Source organism: Nelusetta ayraudi, unplaced genomic scaffold, assembly GCF_046127955.1.
Source record: "Nelusetta ayraudi isolate G7.1 ecotype Tasmania unplaced genomic scaffold, CSIRO-AGI_Nayr_v1 ptg000089l, whole genome shotgun sequence".
NCBI lineage: Eukaryota > Metazoa > Chordata > Actinopteri > Tetraodontiformes > Monacanthidae > Nelusetta > Nelusetta ayraudi.
This window is the reverse complement of record NW_027466139.1, coordinates 2,348,385-2,359,239: the sequence shown is the minus strand read 5'-3', so window position 1 is coordinate 2,359,239 and position 10,855 is coordinate 2,348,385. Positions and strand designations below refer to the sequence as shown.

General features: G+C 51.4%; 2 protein-coding genes and 1 long non-coding RNA gene across 6 annotated transcripts; all 3 read right to left on the bottom strand.

Moving 5' to 3' along the window:
* Nucleotides 1-213: 213 nt before the first annotated feature.
* On the bottom strand, nucleotides 214-2,216 carry adob (2-aminoethanethiol (cysteamine) dioxygenase b). Its single transcript, XM_076046091.1, has one exon. It carries the CDS (start codon nucleotides 1,491-1,493, stop codon nucleotides 753-755), a length of 741 nt encoding a protein of 246 aa, XP_075902206.1. The 5' UTR covers nucleotides 1,494-2,216; the 3' UTR covers nucleotides 214-752.
* A 2,498-nt stretch (nucleotides 2,217-4,714) lies between these two features.
* On the bottom strand, nucleotides 4,715-6,123 carry LOC142901621 (uncharacterized). Its single transcript, XR_012929000.1, has 2 exons — nucleotides 5,436-6,123; nucleotides 4,715-5,401 (listed from the first exon to the last, which is right to left on the bottom strand). It is a non-coding gene; the product is annotated as an uncharacterized LOC142901621 (long non-coding RNA).
* Nucleotides 6,124-6,640: 517 nt separating this feature from the next.
* On the bottom strand, nucleotides 6,641-10,674 carry znf365 (zinc finger protein 365). 4 transcript variants are annotated; one of them, XM_076046084.1, is made up of 6 exons: nucleotides 10,081-10,674; nucleotides 9,095-9,728; nucleotides 8,520-8,820; nucleotides 7,511-7,682; nucleotides 7,228-7,277; nucleotides 6,641-7,027 (listed from the first exon to the last, which is right to left on the bottom strand). In XM_076046084.1, exons 2-6 carry the CDS (start codon nucleotides 9,717-9,719, stop codon nucleotides 6,757-6,759), a joined length of 1,419 nt encoding a protein of 472 aa, XP_075902199.1. In that variant the 5' UTR covers nucleotides 9,720-9,728; nucleotides 10,081-10,674; the 3' UTR covers nucleotides 6,641-6,756. The 4 variants fall into 4 exon arrangements, with proteins under 4 accessions (XP_075902199.1, XP_075902198.1, XP_075902197.1 ...); XM_076046083.1 differs by having other exon boundaries at nucleotides 7,228-7,280; nucleotides 10,241-10,671; XM_076046082.1 differs by having other exon boundaries at nucleotides 6,642-7,027; nucleotides 7,228-7,280; nucleotides 10,081-10,666.
* Between the last annotated feature and the right edge of the window lie 181 nt (nucleotides 10,675-10,855).

The following is a 10,855-nucleotide window of genomic DNA, read 5'->3' as shown; positions in this document are numbered from 1 at the left end:
TTTTTCATGGATGTTTCTTCTCAAGCGTCAATAAATGTTCTGATATCCGACGGCTTTTTGTTGATTCTCATCAAACCCCAAATGTACTGAGAAATTCCTCTCTGCTGCTTACTGAAAAACAGAGCAGATAGTGGGCGGCTCCCAACGTCCCTTTAATCAGCCAATCAAGTGGGTGCAGGTGTTGTGGGACCAACACAGACTGAAGGAGCTGCAGATGTTTTTGCCTCTTTTAATGACAAAAAGAAGTTCCAGAAAAATTGACATTTGCATACTTTTTAACGTCCTTCACCGACTTACAGCTGGTTTAGTCAGTTTGTGGGAATCTGAAAAACGTTTCTGTGCTCAGAGTTCACGTCCGGTCCAAACCACTGCAAGCAACTCAGAGCACATTCTGATGTTCTGCAGGTGGGAAACGCCAATATTGACACAGATGATGAGTCAGTAGGCCGATGAAAAAGCATCCAGTCCCGGAATTAATTTAAATCAAATGTCTCTGGAGTCAGTGCAAGAACTTCCAAGGTGATCACCATCCATCCATCCATCCATCCATCCGCACACAACACCACAGCGCTCTTCTTCTGGGGCCAGAGTTCTCCTGGACTCACTGCTCACACATTCGTCCGTCTGATGCGTTTGCTGCGTCAGTGATGTCATCAGAGGGGGACACATTGTGAAACAACACTGAGCAGGTTCATCTCAGGTCCCTCACGAACACACACTCTCAAACACACACACATCCAGATGGGGCCTGATCAGAGGCTGACCTCTGGGCCCGGGTAGGGCTCCGAGCCGCACCAGAACTCTGCAGGCTGGGGGATCTCCATGAGCCACACCTCCTGGTCCTTCTGGGCCCCTCCACGCTCCTCCGTCTCACTCAGCACCCGGTAGTAGTGGCAGTCCCTGCCGTCATCCGGGTCATAGGGCGGCGCGAGGATGTCCAGGAAGGCCGTGGGTCCGTCCACGGCGTCGATGTGGTGCAGGTTGTCCCGGTCCGGGAAGAGCACGCAGGGGCCGCTCTCGGCCGTGTACTCCCCGGTGGAGCGCAGCACGGAGCGCCGCAGGGCTCCCAGCTGGGGGCCGGAGGGCTGCGGGCCAGACACCTGCGGCCGCTCCAGCCGGTCGAAGCAGCTGATGCGGACTTTGCCGTACATGACCCGCAGCATGCCGTGCATGCCCGGGTGGTCGTGCAGCGGGATGGAGGCGCCGCTCTTGAGCAGGAACACCCCCATGCTAAACTGGTCCGTCTCGCAGATGTGCATGTAGGTGACCGGCGGGGGCGCGCCTCGGTGCGGCGGTGCGCCGTCGCCACGCCGCGGCACCAGCTTCAGGTCCGCCGCCTGCACCTCCGACATGAGGCTCCGCAGCTGGCCGTGCTTCTCCAGGAACACCTTGGCTGCCTCCTCCTGGTACCGGGGCGGGTTCCGGTAGGTGGCCAGGGCCAGCCGGGCGATTCTCTGCACGATGGAGGTCATGTCGCCGCCAGCAGGCGTCATACCGGGGCGAGCCACGGCGACACGGTCCGACTCGGTTGTAGGTTTAGCACTGCAGCTAGCCAGCCAGCCAGCCAGCCAGAGATCGTATAGGAGAGCGATGAGTCACTACACAGCGATGGTTGCTCGGACCATACAGCTATAGCTGAAAACTAGGCGGATGTGTTCGCTTTGATCATAAACACTTTATCCAATAACATTTGAATAACTAGCAAAAAAAAAAAAGTATCAGAAATGAATAATGTGAAAAATCACAATCATCGTGATGAAGACCAGATCATAGCTTTAGATTCTGAACTACAGAACCATTGATCTATACCAAACAGAGCTTCAAGAAAGTAAATAAAACAAAACAAGATCACGATTCACGAGGGGAGAAAATAAAATTTCTCAAAGGCAAACCTACTTCTTGAATTAGTGATCACTAGAGAAAACTATCGAGCGCTGCGAGGTTCAATCATTCGACTACAGAGTCACTCCTCCTCCTCCTCCTCCTCTTCTTCTTCGGCCCTTCTCTCTTTCCGCTCCTCACTCTGTCATTACTTCTACCTGCTCACGTGCTCTCACGGTGACACAAACACGTGACGTGGAAGGATAAGAGTGGAGAGGAGTTGATGAGGATGTCGGGAGACGTGACGGTCACACCGCGCTGCGCGAGCTGTGGGTCGGTGCCCTCAACCCCCCCATTTATGAGCAACTGTCCAACACGTCCGCCACGACACCGCGAGCTCATTGCGTGACGCGCCGTGCATTCTGGGAAGCGTAGTCAAGCGAGTTTTTTTTAAAAAAAGTTTTTTTTATTTTTTATTTTTTTTGAAGTTCAACGGATGAGGCGTCGCTCAAACGCTTTACACACGCAAGATGGAGGGTTGACAAAGACACAGGAAGAGAACAGAAGCTCTTCCTGTGGACCGGATGGCGTTAATACACCTGATTAACTACAGGATTGTGGGACTACAGTGCCCACAATGCACATGATGCTCTTTGCCCCTGGGTCTTATCTTTAGATAAGCGAGCTGCAGTTTATAGGCCTCCGGCTGTAACCGCCTAAGAGTTAAAGACACCGAAAAATTAACCCGGTAAAAAATATTACATCATCAACATCACGACACAAAAGCGTCCAAGAGTTTCTACCGATCAGTTTATCAAATTGTACAATAAGCAGAATAGCGAGCTGGTGAATAGAGTTGCTGGCAATGTAGAGCAGGGGGTGGGTAAGCTTAACCTGCCCGCATATGGCCCCCGGGCCGTAGTTTTCCCATGACAGTTAAAGGCAGAAGTTCCCATGATTATTATTAGAAATGTTTTTGTGAAATTTTGTGCTCAAGGAGAAAAATAATCGACCCACCACTGAGTCTAACCTGTCAACCAGACCTCAATAAACCTCCACTGTACAGCAGTGAAGACGCTGTGATTGGCTGTGGCCCCTGCTGTGTGGGGGCGGAGAAAGAAGCGGCGGTGAAGTCGCTGAGTCACTGAGTCACTGAGTCAGCCAGCGAGCGAGCGAGTGGGACTCGGCGGAGGCGTCCAGCTGGAGCGTGCATGTCGTCCCGGTGCTGGGAAACACCAGCAGCGCTGGCGCTGGAACTCACACTGGCTCAGCAGCGCACCAAGACCCAGAATAGAACACAGTCCAGAAGCTTCTGTCATAAAACACGCCAGCAATAATAATAATAATAATAATAATAATAAAAGAGGCTTGTTTGGCGGCCGTTGGGAACCTCAAGGCAGTGATTTCTCATCTGGTGGATTCTGAGGACCCACATTTTTTTTTTCCTCGTCATGAAGTCGAGACCCAAATTTATTCCACAGCGCAAAAATGAAAACGCGAGCCTGCTTTCTATCACGTCGAGTGAATGAGTTGCAATGATTGAATTGAATCCTGTGTCCCGCAAAATAAATGCCCAGCGTTTTCTCTCCAAGTACATATATTTTAAAATTCCTTTAAAAAAAAAAAAAAAAAACAGCAGGGGGTTTGGGGCCTGCACACAAAAACCGCGACCCGATCAAATGACCCATCAGTTGAGAAACACTGCTCTTAAGGGACCCACTTCCTGCCCACCTCCACATCTCCATCGTCCTGGAGCTGCAGTTCACCCACAGGCCTTCATTGCAACTTTAGCCCGGTGTTTACAGCCTCCTGCTGGAGCCGACGCTCTGCTGGTTTTCTGCCGGTTCATCTGGTTCCATCACACTTGAGAAGACACACACACACACACACACACACCTCCGCAACTCAAGCGTCAACGCCACCTACTCACAACGCCCCCTTCTGTGCAGCCAGCAGGTTGTCGCTGACTGCAGCCTGGTGTTTTTCTATTGGCAGGAAGCGACAACAGGCCCAAAATAGAGGCTGTGATTCAGAGCGCCGACGCTCAGGGCCTGGAGGAGGAAACCCTGCGTGGGACATCTCCAACTCAAACAAACAGGCCCACACACACACACACACACAGAGTTGTGTAATTGATTAACACAACAGTAAACGCTCGTGTTTGTTTGTGTGTCTGCAGCCAGAAACTGTTGCAAATGTTTTTACTGGTGGCGTTTGACCCCCGGTGACCCACGCTGACCCCTGGGGACCCATGAGGGCCGAGGTTCCGCCGCTTGTTTCTACAGAACACAAACTCAGTTGTTGAGTCTTTCAGCTCCAAACTGCATGTAAACGGTGAACAGCAGAGACAAACCAGTGAAGAATAAAACCAATAACCCAGACAATAAGAGGTCATCTCTCCCTGCAGCCATCAGGCTTTCAACTGCACTCAACTGCACATTTCAACAAAGTACATAAAATAATTATGTCAGTATGTAGATTACTGTAAATAATCAAACTGTTCATGTTTTGTTATTACTTACTTTTGTTGTTTTTTTTTACTACTGATTTCTGTAATTTCTTAACCTTGAAATATATCTATTTTTTTATTTCTTCATTTCTTTTAACTTGATATAATTCTTTGCACTGTATTGTTGCCAATGTGGGATTAATAAATGCTTTTATTCTATTGGAAATTTAGGAGATTTTAAAGGTTTCTCTTCATTTCATTTTTTAAAAAAATGTTTTTTCAATATTATTAATCACAATTTCAACCATGATGCTTGTCAATTGTCCAGATTTGTTGGTGTTCCCTCTCAGTATGGACACACACACACACACACACACACACACACACACACACACACACGGGGTGTCAGATGCTGGTTTGTGAGTCAAGGACGGCGGCACACAGTCAGTTTTGGGCCACATGTTGCGTCTTTAATAGCACAGCGACAACACAACAAACATCCCACACATCTTCTCTCTCTCACACACACACAAACACACACACACACACACACTGGACTCCTCTTCAGAAGTGAAGGCACGATACTAGAGATGACTTCTGCCGAACCGAACCCTCTACGCAACGCAACTATACCAAAACAGTTAACAACAACACAAAGCTAATGCCAACTCTGCGAGGGGGGAGGGAGGAGGAGGCAGGAGAGGCAGGAGGGGGAAGGAAGGTGGGAGGGCGGGGAGGAGTGGAGACTCCACCCCCTTTCCACAAACTCTGCAGCCTGATTTGTCCAGGGCTTTTTTCCTGAGGCTGCGCCTAAAACCTGCTGATTGTCCCGTTTACAACATTCCGCAGCTAACTGCTAGCCACTAGCTAACTAGCCGTGAGCTAACTAGCCGTGAGCTAACTAGCCGTGAGCTAACTAGCCGCGCGCTAACCCCCGTCGGCTCATAGTGCAACACGGCGTCACTCGTCCTGTTTTGAAATAGAACCTCGCTGGACTGCTACAAAAAGTACACACAAGAGTACAAGATAACAGTATTCTATACACACTGTGTTCTTACGCTACACTGTGAAGCATGCTAGGAGGAGAGTAACACAACGGCAACATGTGGGAGGAGTTACAGCTGCTTCACGCTTCTCTCTCACACACACACACACACACACACACACACACACACACACACACACACACACACACACACACACACACACACACACACACCTGACATTGGTGCTCGTGTCATTTCTCATGTGTGGAGAAGAACTTAAAAAAAAAAGTTAAACCCAGATTATCAGCACTTCATCAGCAACGTCTGCGTTATTGTTTATCAGCCATCGTAGTTGCAATAACCTTAAATTTGATACATAATTTGAATAAATATACATTCGATACAATTTATATTACAATTTGGATTGAAGCATGATGATGCATGACAAATGATATTTTTAGGAAGTTTCCCCACGACAGTCCTTGTTGAATTGTGTCAATAGGTTGTGGGTTACACACTGACTATAAATAAAAATAACAAAGTCTAATAAATATTTTAGGACGACGATCCTCAGCTGACCACAGCGACTGGCTTTGAGTAGAAAACATCTTTGAACCCTGCGACCGGCAGACAGACAAACGGTCAGACAGACAGACAGACAGTCAGTCAGTCAGTCAGACAGACTAACAGTCTGGTGCTTACATTCCGGTGGTGGATGCTAAATGCTAACGGTGAGAGATACTGCAGAAACACTGGAGGTCACTTTGGATGAGGTGGCTGGAGCAGCGCGGACGGAGCAGTGAGAGAGTCTCTCTCTCTCTCTCTCTCTCTCTCTCTCTCTCTCTCTCTCTCTCTCTCTCTCTCTCTCTCTCTCTCTCTCTCTCCTCCCTCCCTCCCTCTCCCTTCTGGTCACCTGACAGGACATGAAGCCCCAAACATGTGACCTGTCCACCGTCTGTGCTTTCTAACCCCAAAACATCACTTATGTACAGAAGAAGGAGCGACGACGGCAAGTTCAGTCCACACCCACAACGATCCCTCAGCAGCAGCAGCAGCAGCGTCGCCCCGCTAGCCCCGCTAACGCTAGTTTGCTGGTGAGCAAAAAAAAAAAAAAAAAAGCACAAACGGAGGTCCAGTCGAGTGGAGAAAAGTTCTCACTCTCGCCCTGCGGACGTGTGCTTGAACGCCTGAACACCTGAGGCTCAAGTTTCCCCACTGACATTTGAACACATCGCCACGACTCAGAAACAAATCGAGAAAGAAATCGTTGTAGATACGGAAGCCAACTGAAGGGGGCGACACGGTCGAGTCAGTTGGTTCAACCAGTTGGCCAGTTCGGTCAATCTGACAAGAAAACAGCGAAACAAACTGCAGATATTCAGAGACTTGAGGTGTTGGGGGAGGGAAGAGTAGGCGGGGGGGGGCGTCGCTCCCCCTAGTGGTCACTGTCACTAAATGAAGCTCCACCCACTGACCTGCCCCCCACCCCCTGCTGCAGTTCTACACCTCGTAGTTGGCGGAGCGGCGGCGCTGCTGGTTCCAGATGTCGCCTCTGTGTTCAGGTCGGCAGAAGAGCCGCGAGCACTGAGCCAGGCGCTCCCGCTGCTCCCGCTGCTCCCGCTGTTCCCGCTCCCGGTCGCGCTCCCCACCGCCACCGCCGGCTTTGGTGAAGAGAGGACGAGCGGAGAACTGGGCGGAGGAGGAGGAGGAGGAGGAGGCGCGGCCTCTGCTGTCGTGGAGACCGCACGAGGAGAGCTGACCCCCCGTTGACCTGCAGGGGGCAGAGACACCAATTAATGTTTGGCCCTCGCCCCCTAGTGGAGACCTGGAGAAATACAGCTCAAATATACTGGTTTGACAAGCAGGGACAGGAAGTTGCTCGGGTAAGAACAGGAAGATGCTCAGGGAAGGACAGGAAGTTGCTTTGGTTAGGGACAGGAAGTTGCTCAGTAGGGACAGGAAGTTGCTCACTTGCTCTTGGTCATCCTGTGAGGTCCGTTTTCACCTGTCGTCTGCTGCTGCTGCTGCAGACAAACAGGAAGTCACAGGAACATGAAGGTCAGTCTGGCGTCTCGGTGACATCATGCAGTTAGAGAAGCAGGAAACATCAGACCACAGTGCCCTCTGCTGGTGGACTATCATCAAATCAATACATCAGAAAGTACCTTCCACTCTCATGTGTAGTGTGTGTGTGTGTGTGTGTGTGTGTGTGTGTGTGTGTGTGTGTGTGTGTGTGTGTGTGTGCGTGTGTTACCTGCTGGTGGCTGCAGCGCGGCGGGCTGCCGTTCACCTGGTAGTACTCCAGCAGCCTCTCGGCCAACGCGATGCGCCGCAGCAGGTTCTCGATGAAGTTCTGGATGCGGACCTTCCCGGACGTCTCCTGCCTGGCCGCCGCCTCCAGGAACTTCTGGATGGTGATGACCTCCCTGGAGGAGAGGAACCAGGGTCACCTGCTGGCCTCCACTAAACATTCTCAGAAAAGTACATTTTCCCATGACGATGATAATAAAGTTATTCTCTCGTGTTGCCAGGTTCTATGAAATCTCACTGATGCCTTCAGAATCCACACTGCATTCCTCTCGGCTGTCAGTGAACGCACCACTGTCAGTCGCAACAGCCAATCAGACCTCCAGTCTGCGATGCCTTATGCTGAACTTCACACATACCCGTCCCTGTGATTGGATGAGCACAGAGAGCCCCCTAAGACTGAACTCAATCATCTGCAATTTTTCTATCTATCTATCAATTGTTTAATAACTCAACAGTTTAATAGTTAGTTTTGTGATCGTCTTGTAAAAAAAAAAAACAGCCGCAGTGTGCAGTTTATTGGATACGTTTGGAGAAGCATTTAAACTCACAGAGTAGAATTTTGGTGGACTTATTAGAACTTATTAGAATTCGCCTTTAGAATCAGAGGCCTTACTTTCCTACTTTAGTTGTGATTTAAATGAATAAATTATTTGTAAACTTATTTAGAAAGCAATAGCAATACAATCAATTCAAGCACTTTTTCATGAGGAAATCCTAAAGTGCTACAGATGAATGTGTGAATCAACACAATTGAAACTTAATCAGAACTCCGAGACGGAGAAGCGGCGAACAAACAAAAACAAACTCCTGCAGGCGATGTTAGTGTGATTCCACATGGATTCTCGAACCGCTAAGGTCACATCCAGGCTCATCACGAGGCCTATCAACTTAGAGCGGACCGATTGTGACGTCACGGAGGGCCCTGGCGTGAACCGACCCGTCGCCGCTCTCACCTCTCCCGCCGCTCCAGCTCGTTCTCGGAGGCGTTGAGCTGCTCGCGCAGCGCCGCGATCACCATGACGGCCACGTCCACCTGCCGGCTCAGCGAGCGCTCCCGCTCCGCCACCTCCCGCCTCGCCTGGGCCAGGTGCTGCGAGTGGGCGCGCTCGCACAGCAGCTCCGTGTCCGTCTGGGCCAGCTCCGTGCTCACCTGGGCCAGGCGCCGCTGCATGGTGCCGTCGGCCGCTCGCAGCAGGCCGGCCAGCCGCCGCCGCACGGCAGCAGCCGCCGCCAAGCTGGAGAAGCTGCCGTGTTCTGTGGGGTGGGGGGACGATAATAGGGGGCGCTGTGATCCGGGGTTCAGAGGCAGGCTTGGCCCCAAAACACTTTGACGAAAAAATTATTAGGTCATGGATGTATTGTATTGAATGGTGTCAAACTCTGGTCCGGGGGCCAAATTTGGCCCGTAGTAGTAGTAGTCATTTATTTGTCATTGCAACACGTAAACACAGTGACAGCAACATACAAAATACGACTAAATGAATATATTGGATTCTGGGGTCCTGGTTTAGGTTCATGAGAAACTCACCAAGCAGGTCCAGGTCCGCAGGGAGTCCGAGGGGGGCCGGGGGGGGAGCAAACAGGAAGTTGAGGTGGTTCAGGTGTCCTGCATCCATACTTCTGTTTTTCTCCTCAGCTTGACCTCCATCCCCCTCTTCTTCATCCTCCTCCTCCTCTGCCTCCACCTCTTCTTCATCTTCTTCTTCTTCTTCATCTTCTTCAGTCCCACCTCCCTCCTCCTCCTCGTCCTCTTGCTCCTCCCCCTGCGTCCCCACCCCGACACTCTGCGTACGTCTCCTGGCCGAGCAGCCGTAGGCCTGCAGGTAGCTGCCTTCCCTGCTGTCGCTCAGCGAGCGGGCGTGGGGCGGCCGGCTGGGGCTCTGCTGCCCCCTGCGGGCCGGGAGGCTCATGTCGTGCCAGGGGATGGCGGCTGTGAGCGGGTCGGGGGGCTTGCCCGTGATGCTGAAGCCACCGGTGTCGGGCGGGCGGTAGGAGTGGCGGCGCTCCAGGTGGGCGTGCAGCGAGGCCAGGCTCCCGAAGTGCTCGCGCCCGCCACACCGGGGGCAGCGGAAGGGCAGGAGGTCACAGGGGGCGCCAGGGTTCCGCTCCAGGAGGAAAGGAGCGGAGCCTCTGGAGCACAGCTTCTGCTGCATCACTCACACCTGGACGGAAGAGGGAAGCCTTGACACACCTCTAATTCTCGCGGGACTAGAATTGACGAGAATTACGGCTTATGCGCTTCGCACCGTTCAATGGAAACACCTGCAAATCACATTTGTACTTTGTCGAAATTTTAGGGGGGAAAAAAACGCTTTTACTTTGCGAAAAATTGTAATGGATGGACACGCACAACAGATAAGACTCACGCAGCTTTGTTTTATGCTGATATGTTGCACTTTAAACGGACTGACAGACAGTAAAGGAAGTAGTGGGCTAGTAGCTCGTGCCTTGACATCAGGGAAACACAACGAGCGGTGAACCGATTCGTGAGTCATGGGGTTGTGCGGGACTCACAGCGTGACGGCAGGTGGCACCAACAGGCTGCGATGAGCAAAACGAGTCGCCTCTTAAAACGCTGTCTCGGCCGTTAGCATCGTTAGCCGGCCGGCTGGCTGGCTGTGCTGGCTGACTGGCTGACCTGGCTCTGGCTCTCCGGTTAGATCCGTGACGTTACCTGGTCCGTCCGACGGGGGTGGGCTGGGCTGGGCAGGGCAGGGGGACGAGAGGAGAGGGCGGATGCTAATCAGTGCTAACCGCCGTTTACACCCGGGGGGCCCCGCTCGTACTTAGACGGTTTTGGTGGTGGTGGTGGTGGTGATGGTGTCACGTTATGTTACGGACGCGCCGCAGCCCACATGACGTCATCCATTCAAGCGGGTACCCGAAACTAGGCGGTAAGCCGAGAGAGACGCTGTGCTGATGGAAGGACCACTTCCGGTGGGGCCTTTTCACAGCAATAGCGAGTCAAGCCGTGCACGGCTCGATGGAGCCACACGCACTTCCGCTTCGCTTCGCTCCGGCTTCGGCTTCGTTTTTCAGTCTAGCCGTATGACAACTTGACGTGTGTCATGTGTAATATTTCAAGTTAAAAAAAGAAAAGAAAGAAAGAAAGAAGAAAATAACATATATTAAAACAACCTATTTGCTATAACAATACGGAAGTGCATTGTTGCAACACTAGAAAAACGTGGGTCAGGGTCACGTTATAACGAGAAACTTTCTAATTTTAACGTGATAATTTTCCAGGCTATTTCGTGAAAGTTTCACGTTATATTATCACGCAATGACT